This window comes from Pleurodeles waltl, chromosome 8 (genome assembly GCF_031143425.1).
Source record: "Pleurodeles waltl isolate 20211129_DDA chromosome 8, aPleWal1.hap1.20221129, whole genome shotgun sequence".
NCBI classification, from domain to species: domain Eukaryota; kingdom Metazoa; phylum Chordata; class Amphibia; order Caudata; family Salamandridae; genus Pleurodeles; species Pleurodeles waltl.
Window position 1 is genome coordinate 1,311,028,672 of NC_090447.1, and position 27,011 is coordinate 1,311,055,682.

A 27,011-nucleotide genomic window follows, 5' to 3' on the forward strand; every position below is an offset into this window, starting at 1 on the left:
CTCGTGCCTAGCCGGTGCACCTGTTGGAATTCCAATGGCGGATCAAAGGTTGGCGCAGTCAGTTTGGGTAGGACTGATCTGAGGAAAGCTTGGACGTCCGTACACTCCTCGTTTTCCGGTAATCCAAAGAAACCAACATTGTCTCTTCGGCTTCTCTCTTCCAGGTCCGTTATTTTACTGCGTAAATAGAGAATACCCGCTTGGGTCAGCTGCGTGGAGGGCAGCCTAGAATCAGCTCTCTTGTCGCTGTCTAATGTGGAGCTGACGCCTTCCACAGCGCACTGAGGCCTTCAAGCAGTGCCAGCAGGAAGAGCTGTGTTGGAGGGGTGAGGGGATACGTCGCTACAATCTTGGGCCAGATGGAACGGAGAGTATGGCGCAGTGAAGCGGCGTGAGACAGCTACAGCGCCTCGGAGCCAGATGTGAGATGGGGGGGTGGAGGGCTGACCCCACTGTTTCGCAGTACTCGGCTGGAGAGCAAAGGCCAGAAGTCGGAGGGCCCTCAGGGGTGAAAATAGCAGGCAGGGTTCCTTCTTACTGTAGGTGTAGCATTGCTTAACTCCCGGTAGTTGGGGAGGGGCGAGGGACCGTGTAACCGTGTTGCGCTCCCTGTCGCAGTAGTGGGTCAGCCAGGTCACAGTGTGGCTTCTGTCGCTGCGTGTGTGTCCCTCACCCCTGCTTGCGACCATGCATACCTCGGCTTACAGATGGTCGCTCCAATGTTGGAGCAGGGAGATGAAGGCGGTGCGGTTCAGTGCCGTCACTGCGACGGGCATCGGTCACCTCTCCCTGAGATGTGGGCAGCATGCATATTCATTGAGAGTGGGGGCGGAGGGAGGGGGAAAGGGGAGTAGAGGTAACGCCGGAGGCCCCCTGCTGATGCTACGACCTGCTGCCGTAGTTGCGCCGCTTCCTCCAACTGCAGGTCGCGGCTCCGCACTGTCTTCAAGGCCTTTGCTGCCGGGATGTAGAGCGGCCCACGCCGCGTCCCTGTCTCGACATCTCCCGTTATGGGTGGGTGCCCGTTGGTGTCCGAGAGCCTCCGAGGCTCACAAAGAGAAGTTTGCGGCGGTCGCGGCACCCCCGTCCCCGGACAGAGCCCATCAATGCGTGGAGCTCCCGGACTAGGTGGCCATCTTCCGCCATGCCATGACCACGCCCCCCTATTATCCAATTGTTATTAGTGTGTACAGAAACATGGACACATATTAGTCTGACAATACAACTGAACAAGATAAAATTAGCATTGATATTCTATGATGTAAACACAGTACGATGCTCTACAACTTATTAATGTGTTAATGTTAAATAGTATCAAAGTGGGCTACTGGAAAGAGGGAGTAGTGGCTTTACAGACTGCAGCCTTCTATACAGATAGCTACAACTCCCCCACATACTGTCTTGTTATCAAAATATACAAAAAAATAGCTGCCTGCACCACCTCCTGTAGCAAGCTAATCGGCATGAGCATCTCAATATTGGCTTGATACACATCCTCCTGTTCTTGTTTTAACTTTAAATGCCTGCAAAAGTCTTTTGGCTAGTGATTTACAGCTAAAATACAGTACAATTACAGAAATACACTACTTTGTTGACTGCCACAATGAAGTACGACGTTAAAGATCCAATACTCATAACACAAATGAAGGACTGACTCACAGGTAAAATGTTGTGCAGCTCACATGGTATGGCGAACTGGGGGACTTCAGGATACAAAACAGATGGACAGAGGTGACACTGAGGAATTTTTTCAATATCTCCATAGTCAACATAATGCACCTACAACAGAAAATACATGGCTCAACTTAAATGTTCCATCATTCATTTAATTATTTGGTCATACAGTAAAACAAAGTCCACACCTATCAGTTTCAAAATACCCTAAAATAAAATGAAGAATGCAGAAATAAACCATTATAAATCATTGTTCTTAAAGGATGTAGGAGGCTGGCCTGGCCTATAGAGGGTACCTTGTGGTACTTGCCCCTTGTGCCAGGTCCAGTCATCCCTTATTAGTAGATTAGAGGTGTCCTAGCAGCTTAGACTGATAGAGGTAGCTATAGCAGAGCAGCTTAGGCTGAACTAGGAGACATGCAAAGCTCCTACTATACCACTTATATCATAAAGCACTATATCATAAGAATCACAGTACTCAAGAGTTACTAAAAATAAAGGTACTTTATTTTAGTGACTGTAAGGAAATGCCTCCTTGGCATGGTTACTCCCTGGCTTTTTGCCTTTGCTGATGCTAAGTTATGATTTGAAAGTGTGCTGGGACCCTGCTAACCAGGCCCCAGCACCAGTGTTCTTTCCCTAAACTGTACCTTTGTCTCCACAATTGGCACAACCCTGGCACTTAGGTAAGTCCCTTGTAACTGGTACCCCTGGTACCAAGGGCCCTGATGCCAAGGAAGGTCTCTAAGGGCTGCAGCATGTCTTATGCCACCCTGGGGACCCCTCACTCAGCACATGCACATTGCTTCACAGCTTGTGTGTGCTGGTGGGGAGAAAATGACTAAGTCGACATAGCACTCCCCTCAGAGTGCCATGCCAACCTCACACTGCCTGTGGCATAGGTAAGTCACCCCTCTAGCAGGCCTTACAGCCCTAAGGCAGGGTGCACTATACCACAGTTGAGGGCATAGGTGCATGAGCACTATGCCCCTACAGTGTCTAAGCAAAACCTTTGACATTGTAAGTGCAGAGTGGCCATAAGAGTATATGGTCTGGGAGTCTGTCAAACACTTTTGGTGGCAAGGCTGGAGGAAATAATGAGAAAAACAAGGAGGAGTCCCCCACCAGTCAGGATAGCCCCTAAGGTGTCCTGAGCTGAGGTGACCCTTACTTTTAGAAATCCCCCATCTTGTAGAAGGAGGATTCCCCCAATAGGATTAGGGATGTGCCCCCCCTCCCCCAAAGGGAGGAGGCACAAAGAGGGTGTAGCCACCCTCAAGGACAGTAGCCATTGGCTAATGCCCTCCCAGACCTAAACACACCCCTAAATTCAGTATTTAGGGTCCCCCAGAACTTAGGAAACTAGATTCCTGCAAACTTAACAAGAAGAAGGACTGCTGACCTGAAGCCCTGCAGTGAAGACGGAGAATACAACTGCTTTGGCCCAAGCCCTACCGGCCTGCCTTCCAACTTTGAAGAAAACTGCAACAGCGACGCATCCAACATGGACCAGCGACCTCTGAAGCCTCAGAGGACTGCCCTGCAACCAAGGACCAAGAAACTCCTGTGAACAGCGGCCCTGTTCAACAATCTGCAACTTTCTTGCAACAAAGAAGCAACTCTAAGGACTTCACGTTTACAGCCGGAAGCGTGAGACTTCCCACTCTGCACCAGACGCCCCCAGCTCGACCTGCGAAAAAAACCAACACTACAGGGAGAACTCCCCGGCAACTATGAGCCCATGGATAGCCAGAGATGACCCCCCTGAACCCCCACAGCGACACCTGCAGAGGAAATCCAGATGCTTCCCCTGACCGCGACTGCCTGTAACAAGGGACCCGACGCCTGGAACCAACACTGCACCTGCAGCCCCCAGGACCTGAAGGAATCGAACTCCAGTGCAGGAGCGGCCCCCAGGCGACCCTCTGCCTAGCCCAGGTGGTGGCTACCCCGAGGAGCCCCCCCTGTGTCTGCCAGCATCGTTGAAGAGACCCTCGGGTCTCCCCATTGCTTTTGATACAAAACCAGACGCCTGTTTGCACTCTGCACCCGGTTGCCCCTGTGCCGCTGAGGGTGTACTTTCTGTGCCTGCTTGTGTCCCCCCGCGGTGCCTACAAAACCCCCCTGGTCTTCCCCCCGAGGACGCACGTACCTACCTGCTGGCAGACTGGAACCGGGGCACCCATGTTCTCCATTGAAGCCTATGTGTTTTGGGCACCTCTTTGACCTCTGCACCTGACCGGCCCTGAGCTGCTGGTGTGGTAACTTTAGGGTTGCCTTGAACCCCCAATGGTGGGCTACCTTGGACCCAACTTTGAACCCTGTAAGTGTTTTACTTACTTGTGAACTTAACATTTACTTACCTCCCCCAGGAACTGTTGATTTTTGCACAGTGTCCACTTTTAAAATAGCTTATTGCCATTTTTGCCAAAACTGTACATGCTATTGTGATTATTCAAAGTTCCTAAAATACCTGAGTGAAATACCTTTCATTTGAAGTACTACTTGTAAATCTTGAACCTGTGGTTCTTAAAATAAACTAAGAAAGATATTTTTCTATATAAAAACCTATTGGCCTGAAATAAGTCTTTGAGTGTGTGTTCCTCATTTATTGCCTGTGTGTGTACAACAAATGCTTAATACTACCCTCTGATAAGCCTACTGCTCGACCACACTACCACAAAATAGAGCATTAGAATTATCTCTTTTTGCCACTATCTTACCTCTAAGGGGAACCCTTGGACTCTGTGCACACTATTTCTTACTTTGAAATAGTATATACACAGAGCCAACTTCCTACATTGGTGGATCAGCAGTGGGGTACAAGACTTTGCATTTGCTGGACTACTCAGCCAATACCTGACACACAACCAAATTCCAAAAATTTTCAGTAGAAACTGATTTTTGAAATTTTAGCTATTTTTCTAAATTTTTAAAAGTCCTGCTACGGCCTTGTGTAAGTCCCTGTTAGCATTTCTTTTAGAGTTTAAAAGTTTGGATTAAGTTCTAGAGATAGTTTTAGATTCTTAAAAAGTATCCCAACTTTTAGAGAAATAATGTCTAATACAGAAGAGATGGTGGTGGAGCTCAACCTCACCCCTTACCTGCATCTTAGGATGTCAGAGTTAAGGACTCTCTGTAAAATTATAAAGATAAACACTGGATCAAACCCTACCAAAGTACAGCTCCAGGAGCTTTTGGCAGAGTTTACTAGAGACAACCCCTCTGAAGACAGCCTTACAGAGGGTGAGACTAGTGACCAGGAGGATAATTTCCCCCCTCCTGTCCTAGTCAGAGATGCTGCTTCTCCCACAGGGGAGTCCAACAGCTCTGGGAGCATTGAGGGCAGCCTCAATGAAGATGACCTCCTGCGAGCCAGGATGGCCAAAAGATTGGCTTTGGAGACACAGCTCCTAGCCATAGAAAGGGAAAGACAAGAGATGGGCTTAGCTCCCATCAACGGTGGCAGCAACTTAAATAGGGTCAAAGAAACTACTGACATGCTAAAAATCCCCAAAGGGTTTGTAACAAAATATGAATATGGTGATAATATCACCAAGTGATTCACAGCTTTTGAGAGGGTTTGTGCAAGCAGAAAAGTAAACAAATATCACTGGGGTGCACTCCTTTGGGAAATGTTCACTGGAAAGTGTAGGGATAGACTCCTCACACTCTCTGGAAAAGATGCAGAATCCTATGACCTCATGAAGGCTACCCTGATTAAGGGCTTTGGATTCTCAACTGAGGAGTACAGGATTAGGTTCAGGGGGACTCAAAAATCCTCAAGCCAGACCTGGGTTGATTTTGTTGACTTCTCAGTCAAAACACTGGATGGTTGGATTAATGGCAGTGGTGTAAATGATTATGAAGGGCTGTATAATTTGTTTATGAAGGAAAACCTTTTAAGTAATTGTTTAAATGATAAACTGCATCAGCATCTGGTAGACCTAGGTCTAATTTCTCCCCAAGGATTGGGAAAGAAGGCAGATCATTGGGTCAAGACTAGGGTGTCCAAGACTTCCACAGGGGGTGACCAAAACAAAGGGGTCACAAAGACTCCCCAGGGGAAGAGTGTTGAGACATCCAAGGGAAAAAGTAAAGAGTCTTCTACAGGGCCCTAAAAACCTGCTCAGGAGGGAGGGTCCAAAGCCTCTTCACAATCCTCATTTGGGTACAAGGGAAAAAACTTTGATCCCAAAAAGGCCTGGTGTCGTAGCTGTAATCAGCAGGGACACCAAACGGGAGACAAGGCCTGTCCCAAGAAAGGTTCCACTTCTACTACTACTCCAGTTAGCACTGGAATAGCCAGTCTCCAGGTTGAATCAAGAGAGTGCCCAGAGCAAATCAGGGTCCACACTGAAGCTACATTAGTCTCTGAGGGTGGGGTGGACCTAGCCACACTGGCTGCCTGGCCTCCTAACATGAAAAAATACAGGCAGCAGCTCTTTATTAATGGGACTAGTGTAGAAGCCCTGAGGGATACAGGTGCCAGTGTCACAATGGTGACAGACAAACTGGACAATACCTGACTGGACAAACATATCCAGTCACCAACGCTGACAATCAGACCCAAGTACATCCCATGGCTATGGTGACTTTAGAATGGGGAGGGGTCACTGGCCTGAAACAGGTGGTAGTCTCTTCTGCTATACCAGTTGAATGTCTGCTGAAGGGCACAGTGCAAGGCTCAGGGTGAAAAAGAGGTGTTGGAGTCTGGAATAATGGCCCAACCCTCCAAGAGAAAAGGAAAGAAGACTGGGGAACCAGCTTCAGCAAAGACAAAGAAAAAGAACCTCTCTTCTCAGGAAGACGTTCTATTCCCTGAGGGAACTGAGCCTATAGAGTGGGATCCTTATCAGGTTGAGCTCTTGGGCCCAGGGGGACCCACAAGGGAACAACAGTGCAAGGGGCAAGAAACATGTCCCTCTCTTGAAGGCCTTAGGCAGCAAGCTGCTGAGGAAACAAAAGGGAATGTCAGTGGAACCCACAGGGTCTATTGGGAAGATGGACTCCTTTACACTGAGGCAAGAGATCCAAAACCTGGTGCCACTAGGAGACCGGTAGTGCCCCAGGAGTTTAGAGAGTTCATTCTAACCTTAGCCCATGACATTCCACTTGCTGGGCATTTGGGACAAACCAAGACATGGGAGAGGTTAGTCAACCATTTCTATTGGCCCAACATGTCCCAGAAAGTAAAGGAGTTATGTGACTCCTGTGCCACCCTTCAAGCCAGTGGTAAGACAGGTGGCCACCCAAAGGTCCCCCTCATTCCACTTCCAGTGGTGGGGGTCCCCTTTGAAAGAGTGGGAGTGGACATAGTGGGTCCACTTGAACCTCCCACAGCCTCAGGGAATCAGTATATCCTAGTAGTAGTGGATCATGCTACTTGGTACCCTGAAGCAATTCCCCTTAGGTCCACTACTGCCCCTGCAGTAGCCAAATCACTCATTGGTATCTTTACCAGAGTGGGATTTCCTAAGGCGGTGGTTTCTGACAGAGGCACCAACTTCATGTCAGCTTACCTGAAACATATGGGGAATGAGTGAAGGGTGACTTACATAATTCACCACACCTTACCATCCACAAACCAATGGTCTTGTGGAAAGATTCAACAAGACATTGAAGGGCATGATCATGGGGCTCCATGAAAAGCTCAAAAGGAGATTGGATGTCCTCTTGCCATGTCTGCTTTTTGCCTACAGAGAGGTGCCTCAGAAGGGAGTAGGGTTTACCCCCTTTGAACTTCTGTTTGGCCATTCTGTCAGGGGACCACTAGCTCTTGTGAAAGAAGGCTGGGAGAGACCTCTTCATGAGCCTAAGCAAGATATAGTGGACTATGTACTAGGCCTACGTTCCAGGATGGCAGAGTACATGGAAAAGGCAAGCAAAAACCTTGAGGCCAGCCAACAGCTCCAGAAGATGTGATATGACCAAAAGGCTGCTATGGTTGAATTTCAGCCAGGGCAGAAAGTCTGGGTTCTAGAACCTGTGGCTCCCAGGGCACTTCAGGACAGATGGAGTGGCCCTTACCCAGTGCTAGAGAAGAAGAGTGAGGTCACCTACCTGGTGGACCTAGGCACTAGCAGGACCCCCAAGAGGGTGATCCATGTTAATCGCCTAAAAGTCTTCCATGACAGGGCAGATGTGAATCTGTTGATGGTTATAGATGAGGACCAGGAAGCAGAGAGAGTACCTCTCCCTGATCTCCTCTCCACTGACCCTAAAGATGGCATAGTAGATGGAGTGATCTACTCAGACACCCTCACTGGCCAACAGCAAGCTGACTGTAGGCAAGTCCTCCAGCAGTTTGCTGAGCTCTTTTCCCTAACCCCTGGTCAGACACACCTGTGTACCCATGATGTGTACACAGGAGACAGCATGCCTGTCAAAAACAACATTTTTAGAAAGTCTGGGAAAGCATCAAGGTGGAAGTCCACAAGATGCTGGAATTGGGAGTGATTGAGCACTCTGACAGTCCCTGGGCTAGCCCAGTGGTCTTCGTTCCCAAACCTCACACAAAAGATGGCAAGAGAGAGATGAGGTTCGGTGTGGACTACAGAGGACGTAATTCTGTCACCAAGACAGATGCCCATCACATTCCAAAGGCAGATGAGATAATAGACAAGTTGGGTGCTGCCAAATACTTAAGTACCTTTGACTTAACAGTAGGGTAATGGCATATCAGAATGGCACCAGGATCAAAAGAGAAAACAGCATTCTCTACACCTGATGGGCACTACCAGTTTACTGTGATGCCCTTTGGCTTAACGAATGCCCCTGCCACCTTCCAAAGGTTGGTGAATCAAGTCCTTGCTGGCTTGGAGTCCTTTAGTGCAGCTTATCTTGCTGATACTGCTGTCTTTAGCTCCAACTGGCAGGATCACCTGGTCCACCTGAAGAAGGTTTTGCCTCTATCAAGGCATCTAAATGTCAGATAGGGCAGGGTACTGTGGTTTACTTGGGACACCTTGTAGGTGGAGGCCAAGTTCAGCCACTCCAACCCAAGATCCAGACTATTCTGGACTGGGTAGCTCCAAAAACCCAGACTCAAGTCTGGGCATTCCTTGGCTTGACTGTATACTATAGAAGGTTTGTGAAGGGATATGGATCCATAGTGACACCCCTCACAGAACTTACCTCCAAGAAAATGCCCAAGAAGGTAAACTGGTCTGGGCATTCCTTGGCTTGACTGTATACTATAGAAGGTTTGTGAAGGGATATGGATCCATAGTGACACCCCTCACAGAACTTACCTCCAAGAAAATGCCCAAGAAGGTAAACTGGACTGTAGAATGCCAACAGGCCTTTGACACCCTGAAACAAGCTATGTGCACAGCACCAGTTCTAAAAGCTCCAGATTACTCTTAGCAGTTCATTGTGCAGACAGATGCCTCTGAACATGGGATAGGAGCAGTCCTGTCCCAGACAAATGATGATGGGCTTGACCAGCATGTTGCTTTCTTTAGCAGGAGGTTACTCCCCAGGGAGCAGCGTTGGAGTGCCATTGAGAGGGAGGCCTTTGCTGTGGTATGATCCCTGAAGAAGTTGAGACCATACCTCTTTGGTACTCACTTTGTAGTTCAGACTGACCACAGACCTCTCAGATGGCTCATGCAAATGAAAGGAGAAAACCCTAAACTGTTGAGGTGGTTCATATCCCTACAGGGAATGGACTTCATAGTGGAACACAGACCTGGGACTGCCCATGCCAATGCAGATGGCCTTTCCAGGTTCTTCCACTTAGAAAACAAAGACTCTCTTGGGAAAGGTTAGTTTCATCCTCTCGTTTGGGGGTGGGGGGGGGTTGTTGGTGGGGGGTTGTGTAAGGAAATGCCTCCTTGGCATGGTTACCCCCTGACTTTTTTGCCTTTGCTGGTGCTAAGTTATGATTTAAAAGTGTGCTGGGACCCTGCTAACCAGGCCCCAGCACCAGCGTTCTTTCCCTAAACTGTACCTTTGTCTCCACAACTGGCACAACCCTGGCACTCATTTAAGTCCCTTGTAACTGCTACCCCTGGTACCAAGGGCCCTGATACCAGGGAAGGTCTCTAAGGGCTGCAGCATGTATTACGCCACCCTGGGGACTCCTCACTCAGCACATGCACACTGCCTCACAGCTTGTGTGTGCTGGTGGGGAGAAAATGACTAAGTCGACATGGCACTCCCCTCAGGGTGAAATGCCAACCTCACACTGCCACCACTCATAGGTAAGTCACCCCTCTAGCACAAGACTCAAGAACTGAGGTAAGTACATAAATTGCAAGGTACTTCACACAGGTAAGTATAGAACTTTGATTTTAAACAGTAGTACACACAGTTTAGGTTAAAATGGCAATTAGCTATTTTAAAAGTGGACACAGTGCAAAAATCAACAGTTCCTGGGAGAGTTAAGTTTGGTTAAGTTTCTCAGGTAAGTAAAGCACTTACACAGTCAGTCGGCTCGGCATACGCAGCCCACCGTTGGCGGTTCAAGGCAACCCCAAAGCCACAGCACCAGCAACACAGAGCCGGTCAGGTGCAGAGGTCAAAGGAGGGCCCAAAACACATAGGAGCCTATGAAGAACAGGGGTGCTCTGGTCCTAGTCTGCTTGCAGGTAAGTACCTGCGTCCTCGGGGATCAGACCAGGGTTTTTTTGTAGAGAACTGGGGGGACACACACTCAAGCCCACAAAACACACCCACAGGGATCAACAAAAGGCAAAAAGTCAGGGGGTAACCATGCCAAGGAGGCACTCCCTTACAGGGGACACAATCAAAAGCAGCTTTAAAGTCAACAAAAGCACAAATAGGTAGAAGTCCCAGTTGCTTTTGCTCTGTTGGTGATCAGTCCCAGTGCCATAAGGTTTGTTAGGGTTCCTTAGTGCTTGGTGAAGCCACTTTGATTTGAGGGTAAATTGTTTTTATCTGTGATCCAGGGCTCTAGGTGTTTCAGCACACAGGATGAGAAATACTTGAGGTCAACATCTAAGAGAGCAATTAATCTGTAGTTGCTTGGGGAAGCCACGTTCCCACCCTTATATATGGGGTGGATTATAGAGCCTCTCCAGGTTACCGGGACAGTACCTGTTGTAAGCACATAATTGAACACTGCAGCCAGGAAATTGGCCCATCTTTCTGTTTCCTGTTTAAATAATGCTTGCAGTAAACCGTTAGGGCCGGGAGCACAGTCACTTTGTGACTTCCCGATGATTTTTTATTAATTCTGATGCCATAAATTTCAAAACGTCAGGAGCATCGAGTTCCCGGTTATTAATATACCCCTGGGTTTGCGGTCCTTCTTCAGTGGGCAACTCTTTTAGATGGGACTCTAAGTGGGATACCCATGCTCCCTCTGTTATGTATGCATTATTAGCTGCCTTTGGACCCTTGTCCATTGTATTAATGATTTTCCAAAACCTTTTGGAGTCAGATGTCTTGGATGCAAAGTGTAGTTTGGCCCAAAGCGCCTCCTGCTGTTTTTTTTTTTTTAAAGGTCTATAGTTGTAGGAAGGTAGCCTCATTCTAGCCTTGTTACCCCCACTTTTGGCCTGTTTGTGAGTATATGTCAGGGTGTTTTTACTGTCTCACTGGGATCCTGCTAGCCAGCCCCAGTGCTCATAGTGGAAACCCTATGTTGTCAGTGTGTTTGATATGTGTCACTGGGATCCTGCTAGTCAGGACCCCAGTGCTCATAAGTTTGTGGCCTATATGTGTTCCCTGTGTGGTGCCTACCTATATCACTGAGGCTCTGCTAACCAGAAGCTCAGTGTTTATGCTCTCTCTGCTTTTAAAATTGTCACTGCAGGCTAGTGACAAATTTTTGCCAATTCTGATTGGCACACTGGAACGCCATTATAATTCCCTAGGATATGGTACCTAGGTACCCAGAGTATTGGGGTTCCAGGAGATCCCTATGGGCTGCATCATTTCTTTCAGACTGTTCAGTGAAGGCCTTGGAGGAATGGTTACATGGGAGTAAGGTGACTGAGTTAGAAAGCCTGTATAATCTAATCCTGAGAGAGCATTTTTTGAATAATTGTGTATCTGACTTGTTGCATCAGTACTTGGTAGACTCAGATCTGACCTCTCCTCAAGAATTGGGAAAGAAGACAGACAAATGGGTCAGAACAAGAGTGAACAGAAAAGTTCATACAGGTGGTGACAAGGATGGCAAGAAGAAAGATGGTGAGAAATCTCAGGATAAGCATGAGACTAAAGGTAAAAACAAAGATAATTCTTCACATCCTAAACACTCTTCAGGAAGTGGGGAAAATCATCATCTTCCTCTTCTTCACAACCCACACACACTAAAAAGCCTTTGTGCTATGTGTGTAAAAATAAAGGCCATTGGCCAGGGGATAAGTCCTTCCCAGGTAAAGCCCCTGAGCCAATCACCACTAATACATCAAACTCTAGTGCCCCTAGCAGTAGTGGTAATACTGGTGGAACTGCTGGCAACAGTCAAAATAAGGGTGTAGTTGGGTTCACTTTTGGGTCCATCATAGAAACTGGGGTAGTTAGACCCAAGACAGTTTCTGTCACTCCTGGTGGCACTGGCCTTGCCATAATGCTGCTTGTCCCCTTACAATGGATAAGTACAAGCAGTCCGTTTTAATAAATGGTGTTGAGGCCTACAGGGACACAGGTGCCAGTATCACTTTGGTGACTGGGAACCTAATGTCTCCTGCACAACACATCCTTGGACAACAGTACAAGATTATTGATGTCCATAACTCCACTCAGTTCCTCCCCGTAGCTATAGTTCTGTTTAGTTGGGGTGGGGTTACTGGCTGTAGGAAGTTGCCTCTGTATATACTGTTTCAAAGTAAGAAATAGTGTGCACAGAGTCCAAGGGTTCCCCTTACAGTTAAGATAGTGGCAAAAATAGTTAATTTTAATGCTCTATTTGTGGTAGTGTGGTCGAGCAGTAGGCTTATCAGAGGGTAGTGTTAAGCATTTGTTGTACACACACAGGCAATAAATGAGGAACACACACTCAAAGACTTACTCCAAGCCAATAGGTTTTTATATTGAAAAATATATTTTCTTAGTTTAATTTTAAGAACCACAGGTTCAAGATTTACAGTTAATACTTTAAATGTAAGGTACTTTGAATGGACACAATATCATGTACAGTCTTTATAAAAATGGCAATAAGCTATTTCAAAAGTGGACACAGTGCAAAAATCAACAGTTCCTGGGGAGGTAAGTAAAGGTTAGTTTTGAAGGTAAGTAAAACACTTACAAGTCTCAAGTTTGGGGCATAGGTAGCCCACCGTTGGGGGTTCAAGGCAACCCCAAAGTTACCACACTAGCAGCTCAGGGCAGGTCAGGTGCAGAGGTCAAAGAGGAGCCCAAATCACATAGGCTTCTATGGAGAACAGGGGTGCACCGGTTCCAGTCTGCTAGCAGATAAGTGCCTGCGTCTTCGGGGGGCAGCCCAGGGGGGTTTTGTAGGGCAGTTGGGGGGGGGGGGGGGGGGGGGGAGGAGGACACACAAGAAGGTACAGAAAGTACACCCTCAGCAGCACAGGGGCGGCCGGGTGCAATGTGCAAACAGGTGTGGGTTTTGTATAGTAAGTAATGGAGAGACCTGGGGGGTCACTTCAACGGTGCAGGCAGGCACAGGGGGGGCTCCTTTGGGCAGCCACCACCTGGACTAGGCAGAGGGTCGCCTGGGGGTCGCTCTTGCACTGGAGCTCGGTTCCTTCAGGTCCTGGAGGCTGCAGGTGCAGTGTTGGTTCCAGGCGTCAGGTCCCTTGTTACAGGCAGTCGCCGTCAGGGGGAGCCTCTGGATTCTCTCTGCAGGCGTCGCTCTGGGGGATCAGGGGGGTCGTCTATGGTTACTCACGGGCTCGCAGTCGCCGGGGAGTCCTCCCTGAGGTGTTGGTTTTCTGCAAGTCGAGCAGGGGGCGTCGGGTGCAGAGGATGAAGTCTCACGCTTCTGGCGGGAAACGTGAAGTCTTTGGAAGTTGCTTCTTTGTTGCCAAGAAGTAGTTGGTTTTGAACAGAGCCGCTGTTCACAGGAGTTTCTTGGTCCTTGGGTGCAGGGCAGTCCTCTGAGGCTTCAGAGGTCGCTGGTACCTGTTGGATGCGTTGCTGTTGCAGTTTTCTTCGAAGTTGGGAGACAGGCCGGTAGGGCTGGGACAAAGGCAGTTGCTGTCTCCGTCTTCTCTGCAGGGCTTCAGCTCAGCAGTCCTTCTTTGTTAAGGTTGCAGGAATCTAGTTTCCTAGGTTCTGGGGTGCCCCTAAATACTAGATTTAGGGGTGTGTATAGGCCTGAGAGGGCAGTAGCCAATAGCTACTGTCCTGGAGGGTGGTTACACCCTCTTTGTGCCTCCTCCCTGTGGGGAGGGGGGCACATCCCTAATCCTATTGGGGGAATCCTCCACTCTCAAGATGGAGGATTTCTAAAAGCAGGAGTCACCACAGCTCAGGACACCTTAGGGGATGTCCTGACTGGTGGGTGGCTCCTCCTTGTTTTTCGAATTATCTCCTCCAGCCTTGCCGCCAAAAGTGGGGGCAGTGGCCATCTCCACTAGCTGGGATGCCCTGTGGTGCTGTAACAAAAGGGGTGAGCATTTGAGGCTCACCGCCAGGTGTTACAGTTCCTGCAGGGGGAGGTGAGAAGCACCTCCACCTAGTACAGGCTTTGTTCCTGGCCACAGAGTGACAAGGGCACTCTCCCCATGTGGCCAGCAACATGCCTGGTGTGTGGCAGGCTGTCAGAAACTAGTCTGCCTACACTGGAAGTAGGGTTGGTATTCAGGGGGCCACTCTAAGGTGCCCTCTGGGTGAATGTTACAATAAATTGCACACTGGCATCAGTGTGCATTTTTTGTGCTGAGAAGTTTGATAGCAAACTTGCCAGTTTTCAGTGTAGCCATTATGGAACTGTGGAGTTTGTGTTTGACAAACTCCCAGACCATATACTCTTATGGCTACCCTGCACTTACAATGTCTAAGGTTTTGCTTAGACACCATAGGGGCATAGTGTTCATGCACATATGCCCTCACCTGTGGTACAGTGCACCCTGCCTTAGGGCTGTATGACCTACTAGAGGGGTGGCTTACTTATGCCACAGGCAGTGTGAGGTTGGCATGGCACTCTGAGGGGAGTGCCATGTCGATGTCGACTTAGTCATTTTCTCCCCACCAGCACACACAAGCTGTGAGGCAGTGTGCATATGCTAAGTGAGGGGTCCCCAGGGTGGCATAAGACATGCTGCAGCCCTTAGAGACCTTCCCTGGCAACAGGGCCCTTGGTACCAGTTACAAGGGACTTACCCGAGTGCCAGGGTTGTGCCAATTGTGGTGACAAAGGTACAGTTTGGGGAAAGAACACTGGTGCTGGGGCCTGGTTAGCCGGGTCCCAGCACACTTTCAAATCATAACTTAGCATCAGCAAAGGCAAAAAGTCAGGGGGTAACCATGCCAAGGAGGCATTTCCTTACACTGGCCCTAAACAGGTGGTAGTATCACCTAGCTTACCTGAAGACTGTCTCTTAGGTAATGACCAAGAGACCTCATGTTGGGTTGAGATAGAGTTTAATACCCATGCATCCATGATGGGTATCCCTCAGGAATTGCTTTCTCTCATTTCAGCTGAAATGAAAAAGCAAAGTAGAGAAAAAGGCCTGAAATCTCTGGATCCTTCTCCAACAACAGGTAAAAAGGGCATAAAAGTATCCCCTACACAGCCTGCCATTACGGATACCATTCCTGTGGTGGGAGAGACCTCTCCTGGGGTGGAACCTGTACCAAGGGAACCATCAGCTACCACAGCTGTACTCCCTGAGGTGAAAGTACCTCTCTCTGGGATAACTAATCATGAAGTGAAAAACTGCACCAGTTTGGTTAACAGGGAGCATCCCTCCAACCCTCCCAGAGAAACTTTAGTGCAGCAACCCTCCACTGCCTCACAACACTTAGGAAAGTAGCCCTGCCTTAGTGTGGAGCTTATAGGACAGCAGCCCTGCCCAGCTCCAACTCAAGAGAAACAGCAACCCTGTTCTCTCTTACAGCCATATGGACAAACTTTTTGCCAAGCTATGGCTTTACTGAGACAGCATCCCTGTCTGGCATTCTCATCACTTAATATAGGCCCAGTGGACCAATCCCACTGCTCTAAACTAAAAAATACTAATGGGAACTCTGAAAATATATTTTCACATTGTTGGTTAATTAAAAAACTCCAAACAGGGTGGTTTACATCTCCACAGGGAAGTAACAAGCAGTGGATGATAAAGGGAGTAAACCAGTCTATTGCAGAGCTACTCTCTACTTATCACCACTTAGACAATAAAGACTCAACTGGCCAAGGTTAGCCGTTTTGTCCTTCGTTTGGGGGGGGGGTCGTGTGTAGGAAGGTAGCCTCTTTCTATCCTTGTTACCCCCACTTTCGACCTGTTTGTGAGTATATGTCAGGGTGTTTTTACGGTCTCACTGGGATCCTGCTAGCCAGGACCCCAGTGCTCATAATGAAAACCCTATTTGTCAGTGTGTTTTATATGTTTCACTGGGACCCTGCAAGCCAGGGCCACAGTGCTCATAGGTTGTTGCCTGTATGTCTATACATGTGTGGTGCCTAACTTTGTCACTGAGGCTCTGCTAATCAGAACCTCAGTGCTTATGCTCTCTCTGCCTTTAAAATTGTCACTGCAGGCTAGTGATCATGTTCACCAATTCTAATTAGCACACTGGAACACCCTTATAATTCCCTAGTATATGGTACCTAGGTACCCAGGGTACTGGGGTTCCAGGAGATCCCTATGGGCTGCAGCATTTCTTCTGCCACCCATAGGGAGCTCAGCCAATTCTTACACAGGACTGCCACTGCAGCCTGAGTGAAATAACGTCCACGTTATTTCACAGCCATTTTACACTGCACTTAAGTAACTTATAAGTCACCTAAATGTCTAACTCTCACTTGGTAAAGGTTAGGTGCAAAGTTACTAAGTGTGAGGGCACCCTGGCACTAGCCAAGGTGCCCCCACATTGTTCAGGGCAATTTCCCTGGACTTTGTGAGTGCGGGGACACCATTACACGTGTGCACTACATATAGGTCAATACCTATATGTAGCGTCACAATGGTAACTCCGAATATGGCCATGTAACATGTCTAAGATCATGGAATTGTCCCCCCAAGCCAAATCTGGTATTGGGGTGCAAATCCCATGCATCCCCGGGGCTCCAGCAAGGACCCCGGGTACTGCCAAACCAGCTCTCTGGGGTTTTCTCTGCAGATCCTGCTGTTGCCAACCCACAGACAAGCTTCTGCCCTCCTGGGGTCTGGGCAGCCCAGTCCCAGGAAGGCAAAACAAAGGATTTCCTCTGAGAGAGGGTGTTACACCCTCTCCCTTTGGAAATAGGTGTTAAGGGCTGGGGCGGAGTAGCCTCCCCCATGTAGGAGGCTGGCCTGGCTTGTAGTGGGTACCAGAGGTACGTACACCTTGTGATAGGTCCAGTTATCCCTTATTAGTGTAGAAGAGGTGTTTCTAGCAGCTTAGGCTGATAGAAGGTAGCTATGGCAAAGCAGCTTAGGCTGAACTAGGAGACATGTAAAGCTCCTACTATACCACTGGTGTCATATGCACAATATCATAAGAAAACACAATACACAGAAGTACTAAAAATAAAGGTACTTTATTTTTATGACAATATGCCAAAAGTATCTCAGTGAGTACCCTCAGTATGAGGATAAGTTATATACACAAGATATATGTACACAAACCAAAATTAGGTAAGTAATAGCAAGAAAAGTAATGCAAACAGTGTAGAATTACAATAGATTGCAATAGGAGCACATAGGTATAGGGGCAACACAAACCATATACTCCAAAAGTGGAATGTGAACCACGAATGGACCCCAAACCTATGTGAGCTTGTAGAGGGTCGCTGGGACTGTAAGAAAACAGTGAGGGTTAGAAAAATAGTCCACCCAAAGACCCTGAAAGGTGGGTGTAAAGTGCACCTACTACCCCCAGAGAGCACAGACGTCTTGATAGGGGATTTCTGCAGGAAGAATAAACACCAGCAATGCAACAACAGTGGACTGCCGGACAGGAGTACCTGTAAGACAAAGGGACCAAGTCCAATAGTCGCGACAGTGTCGAGAGTGGGCAGGAGCCCAGGAAATGCCAGCTGAAGGTGCAAGGAAGCTGCCACCGGATGGAAGAAGCTTGGAGTTCTGCAAAAAAGAAGAGAGCTAGGGACTTCTCCTTTGGAAGACGGATGTCCCATGTCGGGATGAAGCTTGCAGAGGTGTTCCCACGCAGAAAGACCGCAAACAAGCCTTGCTAGCTGCAAGGGTCGAGGTAGAGGTTTTTGGGTGCTGCTGTGGCCCAGGAGGGACCAGGATGTCGCCACTTGGAGGAGGAGACAGAGGGGGCGCCCAGCAAATCAGGGAGCCCTCACAGAAGCAGGCAGCACCCGCAAAAGTACCTGAACGGGCACTTGGAAGGAAAATGAACCGGAGTCTACGCGAAGTCACAAAAGGGAGTCCCACGACGCCGGAGGACAACTCAGAAGGTTGTGCACTGCAGGATAGAGTGTCGGGGACCCAGGCCTGGCAGTGCACAAAGGAAATCCTGGAAGAGTGCACAGTAGCCGGAGCAGCTGCAAATCACGCGGTACCCAGCAATGCAGTTTAGCGTGGGGAGGCAAGGACTTAGCTCCACCAAACTTGGACTGAAGAGCCACTGGACTGTGGGAGTCACTTGGACAGAGTTGCTGAGTTCTAGGGACCACGCTCGCCAGGCTGAGAGGGGACCCAGAGGACCAGTGAGGCAGTCTTTTGGTGCCTGCGTTAGCAGGGGGAAGATTCTGTCGACCCAGAGGATATTTCTTCAGAGCTCCTGGTGCAGGGAGGAGGCAGGCTACCCCCAGAGCATGCACCACCTGCAAACAGTCGAGAAAGCCGGCAGGATGAGGCGATACAAGGTTGCTAGTAGTCATCTTGCTACTTTGTTGCGGTTTTGCAGGCGTCCTGAGCAGTCAGCGGTCGATCCTTTGGCAGAAGGTGAAGAGGGAGATGCAGAGGAGCTCTGGTGAGCTCTTGCATTCGTTATCTGAAGAGAAGCCCATAGGAGAGACCCTAAATAGACCTCAGAGGAGGATTGGCCACCTAGTCAGGTAAGCACCTATCAGGAGGGGTCGCTGATGTCACCTGCTGGCACTGGCCAGGGTCTTGGGTTGGGGTATCTTGGACACCCTTAGTGTTTTCTAACACTCCCAGCAACCCTCTACACACTACACTAGGCCTGGGGTCCCTAAGTGGTTCGCATTCCACTTTCTTAGTATATGGTTTGTGTTGCCCCTAGGCCTATTGCATTCTATTGTATTCTACAGTGTTTGCACTACTTTTCTAACTGTTTACTTACCTGATTTTGGTTTGTGTGTATATTTTGTGTATTTTACTTACCTCCTAAGGGAGTATATCCTCTGAGATATTTTTGGCACACTGTCATTAAAATAAAGTATCTTTATTTTTAGTAACCCTGGGTATTGTGATTCTTATGATATAGTGCTATATGATATAAGTGGTATAGTAGGAGCCGTGCATGTCTCCTAGTTCAGCCTAAGCTGCTCTGCTATAGCTACCTCTATCAGCCTAAGCTGCTAGAACACTACTAACCTACTAGTAAGGGATAACTGGACCTGGCACAAGGTGTAAGTACCATCAGGTACCCACTATAGGCCAGGCCAGCCTCCTATACCACAGGAACATTCCAGCCCAAACTGTCAGGCCAGGTTGGAGAGTGCTGCCACCCATGGATACCTAGAAGACTGGAGTACCTACACCAGGAAGCCCAGGTGCATAGGGGTTAAGTGACATCAGAAACTCTTGACAGAGTCAATGGAAGACTCAGTTATCAAGCTGCTGTCACAACCCGTGAACAAGGTTGGTGGAACCCAAAGTTGGAAAGGAGGAACCTGAAAAGGAAGGGGGCAGTGCCCAGACCACTCGGAGATGTCCAGGCGATGCAGGTAGGCAATGCCCACCCTATTGGAAGTGAAGTTCCTGCAAGACGGTGAAGGAAGAAGTCCAGCTGCAGCGTCCAGGAGGATGCAGGAGATCCCTGGAGTCACCCAGCAGCTGTCCCACGTTGGTCGCCGGAGAACAGGAGGGTAAGTGACCAGCAGGTCCACCAACAAGTCTTGGCAAATTAAAATAGCAGCTGCAAGGTAAGCAAGCACCAAGGTCCTAGTGATTCGACCCCTGGAAGTGAGCCAGGGCAGGCCCTCAGCAGGAAGGAAAGCCATCCTGAGTTGGAGAAGCACCCACGAGTGACCCAATGACAGCAGGCACAGGGAGGACTTAGCAGCACAACAAAACAGGAGCTGTAGGAGCTGCTAAGTGGAAGCTGAACTTGGGGATGCAGAGTGCTAGAGGCTGGGGCTTCTTGGAGCCTTAAGATCTCTAGGAGGAAAGCCAACAAGCCTTGTAAGAGCAGCAGTTGGGGTGCACAGGGGTTCCATTCCAGTACCTGCAGTAGGGGCCCACCGTCTCCCATGTTGGTCAGAAGTCAAGGGAGACCCAAAAAGGTCCACAGAACCAATACCTGTGTTGCAGAGCCTTTCGATGTCCATGGGCCAGCAGGATCCACTAGCTGGCCGTTGTTGTCTTGAGGCACTAGAATTGGTGTAGTCGCATGATTCCAACATGTTTGATACCAAACATGCCAAGGTTTGGAGAACCCATTATGTAGTTGGGGCACTTGTGTTGACCAGTGTCCACTACATACCTTAAGACGGCTACTCCCCACTTACAGAGTCCAGGAAATGGAGCCTGGTGTCTGTAGGGGCACCCTGCTCATGCAGGGGTACCCTCACACTTAGAGACATTGTAGGAAGTTGGCCCAGTATATACTATCTTAAAGTGAGAGAGACTGCACAGAGCCCAAGGGTTCCCTTTAGAGGTTGATAGTGGCAAAATTAGATAATACTAATGCTCTATTTTGTGGTAGTGTGGTTAAGCAGTAGGCTTATCAGAGGGCAGTTTTGAGCATTTGCTGTACACACAGGAAATAAATGAGGAACACACACTCAAAGACTTAACTCCAGGCCAATAATTTTTATATAGAAAAATATATTTTAATTTATTTTAGAACCACAAGATTCAAGATTTGAGGTAAGTACATAAAATGCAAGGTAATTCACACAGGTAAGTATAGAACTTTAATTTTAAACAGTAGTACACACAGTTTAGGTTAAAATGCCAATAAGCTATTTTAAAAGTGGACACAGCGCAAAAATCAACAATTCCTGGGGGAGGTAAGTTTGGTTAGGTTTCTCAGGTAAGTAAAGCACTTACACAGTCACTCTCCTGGGCATAGGGAACCCCAAAGCCACCGCACCAGCAACACAGGGCCAGTTAGGTGCAGGGGTCAAAGGAGGGCCCAAAACACATAGGCGCCTATGAAGAACAGGGGTGCTCCGGTTCCAGTCTGCTAGTAGGTAAATACCTGCGTCCTCAGGGAGCAGACCAGGGGGGTTTTGTAGAGCACTGGGGGGGGACACACACACACAAGCACTCAAAACACACCCTAAGTGGCACAGGGACAGCCGGGTGCAGTGTGCAAAGTAGGTGTCGGGTTCGCTATAGAAAGCAATGGAGGGACCTGGGGGTCATTCTGGCGGTGCTGGGGCCTGGTTAGTAGGGTCCCAGTACACTTCTCAGTTAAGTCAGCATCAATATCAGGCAAAAAGTGGAGGGTATCTGCAACAGGGAGCCATTTTCCTACAGACATGCACCCTACATTTGAGCTGAAGGGCCTACGATAAGGGTGACTTACAGTGTCCAACTCCAGTGACAGCGATATAAGGCAAGCTTTATTTCACAAGTGAAAGGTGCATGCACCATTTCACGCAGGCTGCAATGGCAGGCCTGTGGGCATTCTGCATGGGCTCCTGTGGGTGGCATAATACATACTGCAGCACATGGGAGAACCCTGGTGTACCAATGCCTTGTGTACCTAAATACCATATACTAGGGACTTACATGGGTGCACCAATATGCCACTTGTGGGTGTAAACGTTTACCAGCAACCACATTTAGAGCAGAGAGCACAGACACTGGGGTCCTGGTTAGCAGAAACCCTGTGTACTACAGTCAAAACATACTGACACCATGCAAAAAGTGGGGGTAACTATGTCAGAAAGATGCTACTTTCCTACACCAGAGAGACAATCTCAAATGGACAGGTGGTCAGGAAATCCTTTGTTCTGCCTTCCCCTGATCAAGTTAGGCTCATCAGCCGGATGGCAGAAAAGTGTCTAGGGTCGGCAGCAGCGCGGCTGGTATGCAGAACCTGCAAGGCTGTACAGGCTGGTCTGTGGGATCCTCGAAGGAACCCCAGAGTACATGGTATCATGTAACTAACACTGGAATCGGTGTGGTTGCAGGATTGCAACATGTTTGATACCAAACATGCCTAGATTTGGAGAAGCCGTTATGTAGTTGAACATCTCGTGTTGACCGGTGTCCACTACATACCCTAAGATGGATTCCAAGGCACTTAAAAAGCCCATAAAATGATTTGTAGGAGTACCACTACTCACACAGGGGTACCCTCACACTCATTAGTCTGAAGGGCCTACCATACAGGTGGAATTGCAGTGTTGTGACCGCGATACAAGGCAAGCCTTATATTTAAAGTGAAAGGTGCATGCACCATTTCACACAGGCTGTAATGGGAGGCTTGCTGACCTGACAAAGTTTGCATTGGCTCCTATGGGCACAAATGTCCTGGGTACCTAACTACCATTTACCAAGGACTTACAGAGGAACCCCAGCATGCCAATGGTGGGTGAAAGAATCACTTACCAAGTCAATTTTAGGGGAGACAGCACCGACACTGGGGTCCTTGTTAGCAGGATTACCGTGGACTGCAGTCTAAACATACTGACACCAGGCAAAAAGTGGGGGTAACTATGTCAGGAAGATCCTACCGTCCTACACCCTCCATACCCTCATTGAATTCAGACCAATAACAATAAGGGTTGGAATCCAACATAGGGCCCAAATGCCCTGTCGTAGACTAAATTGGCATCAAGAGATGTAATTTCGGCTCTGTGTCTGATCGCCAATGAGTATAGGGTTGACGCCACCCACGGGCCAAGGTGGCATCAGATAACTGCCGTCAGAACAAACATCAGGGAAGGTTGAGGTATGACTGAAGCCATTCGGATCAGAAAGCAGATCCTTCGTTGGCTCTCAAAACTGAAGCCACAGAACCCAAAGGGGCACCTGCCAAGTTCATGGAGCCCGAGAGCACTTCAAAAGGGCTTGCCAAAAACGAGGCGCAAGGACTCTGAAATCTCTGAGTTGGGCAGGGAGGTGCATAGCCAACCTAGTTGTAGGCTTCTAGGATGGAGATCTAGAGCAGGGATGCTCCTTTTCCCACATTGCGTCTTCAGATTGACTGGGTAAAGTCATGAAGTCGAACAGCGCTTGAGAATGGGAACGAGGCAGAGCCGGACGCCGGGCCGCGAGCAGCTTCAAGGACTGTTCCCTCAAAGCCTTGGAATTCATGGCCTTGCAGTAAGAGCACGACTTCGGATTGTGGTCGCACTGCAAGCACCGCAAACACACCATGTGCGGATCCATCACCGACATCATACAGAGGCAGGAGTCACAAAGCTTGAAACTGGTCTTCTTGGACATCGTCAATGCACCAGAAAGGTCCAATAAAGTTCGACAAAGTTGAAAATTCAGTCACAATGAGACTGACGGTAGCACTTCTCCAGATCTGCGTGTAGGCTGGCGCAGAAAGAAAAGAAGTACCAGCGACTTCATATCCGGTGACCACAACACCAACAATGGACACGTAGTCGACCGACGCCACCCATCGGCGTGGAGGTGTACTGCTTGAAGACAAATCTCTGATTCGTAACGCCTGGGGAAATTCTAAAGGTAAGGAATTGTCAACTGGATGCCTCTTTCAGATATCTCCAGCAACCACTGCACCTGTGACCCCAACCCCAGCTGAGGTTGGTCATTGGTGACAACAACATACCCCCAGCTCCTAAGATCTTGAACTCACCCTGGGTTCACCCCTGCCGGACTCCTCCATGACACCTGCAGCCTCAACACACAGTACCCCATGACTGCGAGTGCTCCTGGACGTGAAAATCTGATGCCTAAAGACACCCTTGCATCCTTTGCCCCTGGGCATAGGAAAAGGGGACCACAGGTGTACCTATGTCTCCGAGCACCCCAAGCCTACTACCTACCTGCGTGTTGCCCCTGACTGGCTTTCTAGCAAGAGCCTGTCTTCATGAGGACCCAACTCCCATAGGTAAACATTGGGCACTAAACACCTTACTGCACCTCTGCACACGGCTGCCCCAGTGCCATCCATTGTCAACTGTTGGTGTGATTCTTATCACTGCCCAGTGCTTAACTCCCTGAGATTGGCTATGTATGCCTTTAACCCTGTAACTGCTGAACAATGTACTTCCTTCATAGGACAACAGTGAGAGACACTAAGCGTCCATTTTTGAAACTGCAAAGTATTTATGCCTAAAAGTCTACTTACCTGATTACGAAGTTCTTGTGTTTAAAACATATATGTCTGAAAGTGCCCCTTTTGGCATTGTTACTCCCCCCTCCCACATACGTTTTGCCTGGTACTGATGCTAACTTGACTGGGTGTGTGCTGGGATCCCGCTAACCATGCCCCAGCACCAGTGTTCTTTTTCTAAATGTTACCATTGTTTCCACAATTGGCACAACCCTGGTACACAACTAAGTTCCTTATAAAAGGTACTAGTGGTGCCAGGTGCTCTGTAGCGAGGAAGGCTTCCTAAGGGCTGCAGCTTGTATTCTGCCACCTAAGGGACCCCTCACCAAACACATGTCTTCTTGCTACTTTGTTGCGGTCATTGCAGATTGGATCAGTTGGTTGGGAGAAAAAGATAAAGTCGCCATGGCATCCATCCTAGGGTGCCATGCCCACAAACCACTGCCTGTGGCATAGGCAAGTCACCCCTCTTGCAGGCCTTATAGCCCTAAGGTAGGGTTCACTATACCACAGGTGAGGGCATAGCTGTGTGAGCAATATGCCCCTACAGTGTATAAGTCCATTCTTAGACATTGTAGGTGCAGTGTGGCCATATTAACTACATGGACTGGGAGTTTGTCATTACGAACTTCACAGATCCATGATGGCTTCACTGAAGACTGGGAAGTTGGGTATCAAACATCTCAGCACAATAAACCCACACTGGTGACAGTGTTGGATTCTGTGTAAAATGCACGCAGGGGGCATACAAGAGATGCCCCCTGTACTTAACCCAACCCTTTAGTGCAGGGCTGACCACTCTGTGCCAGCCTGCCATTAGCAGACCAGTTTCTGTCTCCACTGGTTGAGAGCCTTTGTGCTCTCCCGGGTCAGGAACAAAGCCTGCGCTGAGTGGAGGTGCTTCACACCTCCCACCAGCAGGAACTGCAACACTTGGTGGTGAGCCTCGAAGGCTCAGGCCTCCGGTTACAGTGCCCCAGGGCCCTCTAGTTAGTGGAGATGCACGCCTCCCGAACCAAGCCCCACTTTTGGCTGCAGGTCCTGCAGGAAAATTAGGTAAAATAAGGAGGAGTGACCACTGCAGTAAGGACCACCTTTAAGGTGTCCAGAGCTGAGGTGACCCCCTCCTTGCAAAATCCTCCACCTTGGTTTGGAGGAAAGGGACCAAAAGGGATAAGAATATGCCCCCCCACCAAAGGGAGTGGGCACAGGAAGGGTGTAGCTACCCTCAAGGGCAGTAGTCATTGACTAACCCCTGTAACCCACCTAAATTAAGTATTAGGGGGTACCGTGAACCTTTGTAGGAGGCTGGCCCGGCTTATAGTGGGTACCAATGGTACTTACACATTGTGCCAGGTCCAGTTATCCCTTATTAGTAGATTAGCAGTGTTCTAGCAGCTATAGCAGAGCAGCTTAGGCTGAACTAGGAGACATACAAAGCTCCTACTATACCACTTATATCTTATAGGTACTATATCATAAGAAACACAATACTCATGGTTACTAAAAATAAAGGTACTTTTTTTTAGTGGTAATGTGCCAAAATATCTCAGAGGTGATACTCCCTTAGGAGGTAAGTAAAATACACAAAATATACACACAAACCAAAATCAGGTAAGTATAACGTCAGAAAGTAGTGCAAACACTGTAGAACACAATAGGATGCAATAGGCCTAGGGAAACACAAACCATATACTAAGAAAGTTGAATGCGAACCACGAATGGACTCCTAGGTCTAGTGTAGTGTGTAGAGGGTCGCCGGGAGTGTAAGAAAACAATAAGGGTGTCCAAGATACGCCACCCCAAGACCCTGGAAAGTAGGAGTAAAGTACTGCTATTTCCCCAGAAACACACTAGAGTCGTGATAGAGGATTTTGCAAAGACCACAACAGACTGCAAAGCACTAAAGACGAATTCCTGGACCGGAGGACCAGCAGAGGAAGGGGACCAAGTCCAAGAGTCGCGAAAGTGTCCAGGGGGAGCAGGAGCCCACTAAACCCAGGTGAAGGTGCAAAATGGTTGCCTCCGGATGGAAAAAGCTGAAGATTATGCAACAACGAAAGGAGCTAGGAACTTCTCCTTCGGGCAGAAGATGTCCATCGGAGTGCTGGAGGATGTTGAGTTGTTTCCTTGGTAAAATATCCCAAACAATCCTTCCTAGCTGCAAGAGTTGCGGTTGAAGAAAAAGGGTGCTGCCCGGGCCCAGGACTGACCAGGATGTCGCCACTTGGGAGAGGAGACAGAGGGGGCCCTCAGCAACGTAAAGAGCCCACGCAGAAACCCTTCAACACGGGTTCAAGAAGGCTGAACACAGCAGTGGTCTCAACACTGCAAAAGAGGGTCCCACAAAGCCGGAGATCAACTCAGGAAGCTGAGCATCGCAGGACAGAGTGCTGGGGACCTAGGCTTGGCTGTGCATGAAGGATTTTGTGGAAATGTGCACAGAAGCCCTTGTAGCTGCAGTTCACGTGGTGCACAGGACTACTGTCTGGGGAGGCGAGACAAGGACTTACCTCCTCCAAATTTGGACAGTTGGACCACTGGGCAAGTCTGGGTCACTTGGGTCCACCACCTGTGTTCCAGGGGCCACGCTTGTCAGGATGAGAAGAGTCCCAGAGTACCAGTGATGCTGAAGTTTGGTGCCTACTGAAGCAGGGAGAAGATTCTGTTGATCCACGGGAGAATTCTTTGTGGCTTCCAGTGCAGGATGAAGGCAGGCAGCCCCCAAACCATGCATCACCAGGAAACAGTCGAGAAAGCAGGCAGGATAAGGTGCTACAATGTCGCTGGTAGTCTTCTTGCTACTTTGTTGCAGTTTTGCAGCCGTCCTG

The 27,011-nt window shown here is 48.8% G+C and overlaps 1 protein-coding gene across 1 annotated transcript in view; it reads right to left on the reverse strand.

Annotated features, from left to right (window-relative positions):
- Window positions 1–27,011, reverse strand: part of RNF17 (ring finger protein 17) — a 1,983,649-nt gene that overhangs the window by 339,394 nt on the left and 1,617,244 nt on the right. Inside the window, exon 31 of the mRNA XM_069202301.1 lies at window positions 1,660–1,779. Coding sequence (XP_069058402.1) covers window positions 1,660–1,779 — 120 coding nt within the window. The remainder of the gene's footprint in view (window positions 1–1,659; window positions 1,780–27,011) is intronic.